The sequence below is a fragment of the Monoraphidium neglectum genome (assembly GCF_000611645.1).
Source record: "Monoraphidium neglectum strain SAG 48.87 unplaced genomic scaffold scaffold06347, whole genome shotgun sequence".
Lineage (NCBI taxonomy): Eukaryota > Viridiplantae > Chlorophyta > Chlorophyceae > Sphaeropleales > Selenastraceae > Monoraphidium > Monoraphidium neglectum.
Genome location: NW_014007293.1, coordinates 1 through 2,096, shown reverse-complemented (window position 1 = coordinate 2,096; position 2,096 = coordinate 1). Strand labels below are relative to the sequence as shown.

The following is a 2,096-nucleotide window of genomic DNA, read 5'->3' as shown; positions in this document are numbered from 1 at the left end:
GTGACAGGTGCGGCCTGGCGCGACAGCGGGGCCGATACAAGCTGCTGTTCATCTGGAGAGGCTGGGTTTTGGCCCCTGCGCCGCCGGCCGGCGCCGGCGGCGCTGATTGCTTCCGCGGCATGTGGCGCTGCGCCAAGCAGCCCCCCCCGAGCAATGCATAGAGGCCCGCTGACGCTTTGCGCCGAGCCCGCCTCGCTCTGCTCTGCTCTGCTCTGCGCCGCCGCCGCCGTTCGCCAACGGGCGCTGCGCGGCCGCGGACGAGCCCCTGCGAGGGCCGTCTGACGCCGCCATGTGGCGGTCCTTTGAGAGCTGGCCGCCATGGCTATCCTGGAGACCACCTGAGCTGCCTTGATCACCTGCCGACTAGAATTTTACCCACACACAACCACTCGTGTTCACGTGTCAACACAAGCAAAACCCCACCCCTTGCCTCCTTCCTCCGCCCCCACTCCCCCCCCATCCCCTACCCCAAGAACCCTCCCTGCGGCGCGCCGCGCACCTGCACGATCACCGCCTTCCTGCTGCCCCCCTGCACGTCAATCTCCTTGGCCCCGGATATATAGAGGTCCCGCAGGTCGGCCTTGAGCTCGCTGTTGGTGGCCTCCAGGTCAAAGAGGGCCTGGGGCAAGGAAGGCGGGGCCGGGGCCGGGGGCGCGGCGTGAGAGCGCTTGACGATTGGGACGGCCGGGCACCCAGGCAACGAGCGGGTGCCCCTCATCCTTGTGCGACCCAGCGCGCAAGTGCCCTCGCTGCGAGGATCCGTGCCGGCGGCGCCGGTGCTGCTGCATGCAATGTCATTCGGTGCAGGTTGCTTGGGCGGGGGCCCGATGAAGGCGGCAAGCAGCGCGCACTGCGTTTGTAAGTCGCCGCCGCATCAGCACCGTCTAAGCGGCCAGTCTATCATGGTTGGTATGGACCTGTAATTTGAAGCGCTGGCAAAACATAAGCAATAGCAAGCCTCCCAAGGTGATCTGTGTGTAGCACGGGCCCGCACCTGGGCCACTTGCTCCTCAAAATCATCAGGCTCTTGACCCTTCTCCTTAACAATCTTTTTCCTGGCCGCCAGAGCCATGTTTGCAGACTTCCTACGAGATTGCACTACCGTAGCTAGCTGCGTCCTTTGCTGTCGGGTTAGCAAGTCACGCCGACTGGGACCTTTGGGCGGCGAAAGAGGACGGGTCAGCGGGTCCTGCACACCAAGTCCAAGTGGGACGGGAGATGGGAAGCGTGCAGTCGTGAAGCGAAGACTGGGTGTGAACCATGTTTGCAATGCTTATTGCCTCTAAAAACATCACACGACACTATTTGTTTCACGCATGTTGAGTGTACCGTGAGGGGGAAGCAGCGAACCGACTTGATCTGTTCCAGCCAGCGGAGCAGCGACAAGATGGCGGAGGAACCGCGTGGATACCTTACCATGACCATAATTGAATCCAGTGGGCGCAACAAGGACGACCAACTGGTGTGGGAGCAGGACACATTCGACGGGTTTGTCAAAGGTCCGCGAAATATATCAAACCGCCGCATCGGAAGATCGCATCCGAAGGGATGCGGCCGGGAGCCACCCTGCCAGCACCGCTCCCGGCCAGGCCGCGCGCTTCAGCGCCCCGCCTGCTGACCGCAGCCGCCCGGGCCAGCGGGCCCGCCGGCCGGCGCCGCCCCCGACACCAATTGCTGCCCTCGCGCCGTGCGCAGTGGAGCTGCGGGGCGGCTCACGCAACATCAAGGTGGCGACCAGCAGGCAGGGAGCCCAGCAGGGCTCTATAATTTGGAACGAGCCCCTGGTCCTGTGAGTGGCGGTTGCCAGGATTATGTTCGAAGGGGCGCGCTCGGCCGCGGCACATCAGGAAATCGCACAGCTGCAGCGCCATACAACGCGCACCAGCCGCGTGCGAAGCCTGTGCCCTCGCGCTGACGAGCGCAGGCGAAGACGCAGCCGCCCCCAGCCCCTCCGTCGACCGCCGGCCCGCCAGCCCGATCCCTCATGCCCGCTCGGCCCCAACAAGTGCCCACCTCTTCGCGCCTCGGCCTGCAGCACACGCGTGCAAAAACACACAAACACAACACATACACACACACACACACCACACACGTGC

The 2,096-nt window shown here is 64.4% G+C and overlaps 1 protein-coding gene across 1 annotated transcript; it reads right to left on the bottom strand.

Moving 5' to 3' along the window:
- Positions 1 to 463: 463 nt before the first annotated feature.
- On the bottom strand, positions 464 to 1,072 carry MNEG_16418 (40S ribosomal protein S7; the record flags this gene model as incomplete). The annotated part of the gene is made up of 2 exons (XM_014035112.1): positions 464 to 619; positions 995 to 1,072. The coding sequence occupies 2 exons, from the start codon at positions 1,070 to 1,072 to the stop codon at positions 464 to 466; spliced, it is 234 nt and encodes a 77-aa protein (XP_013890566.1).
- Between the last annotated feature and the right edge of the window lie 1,024 nt (positions 1,073 to 2,096).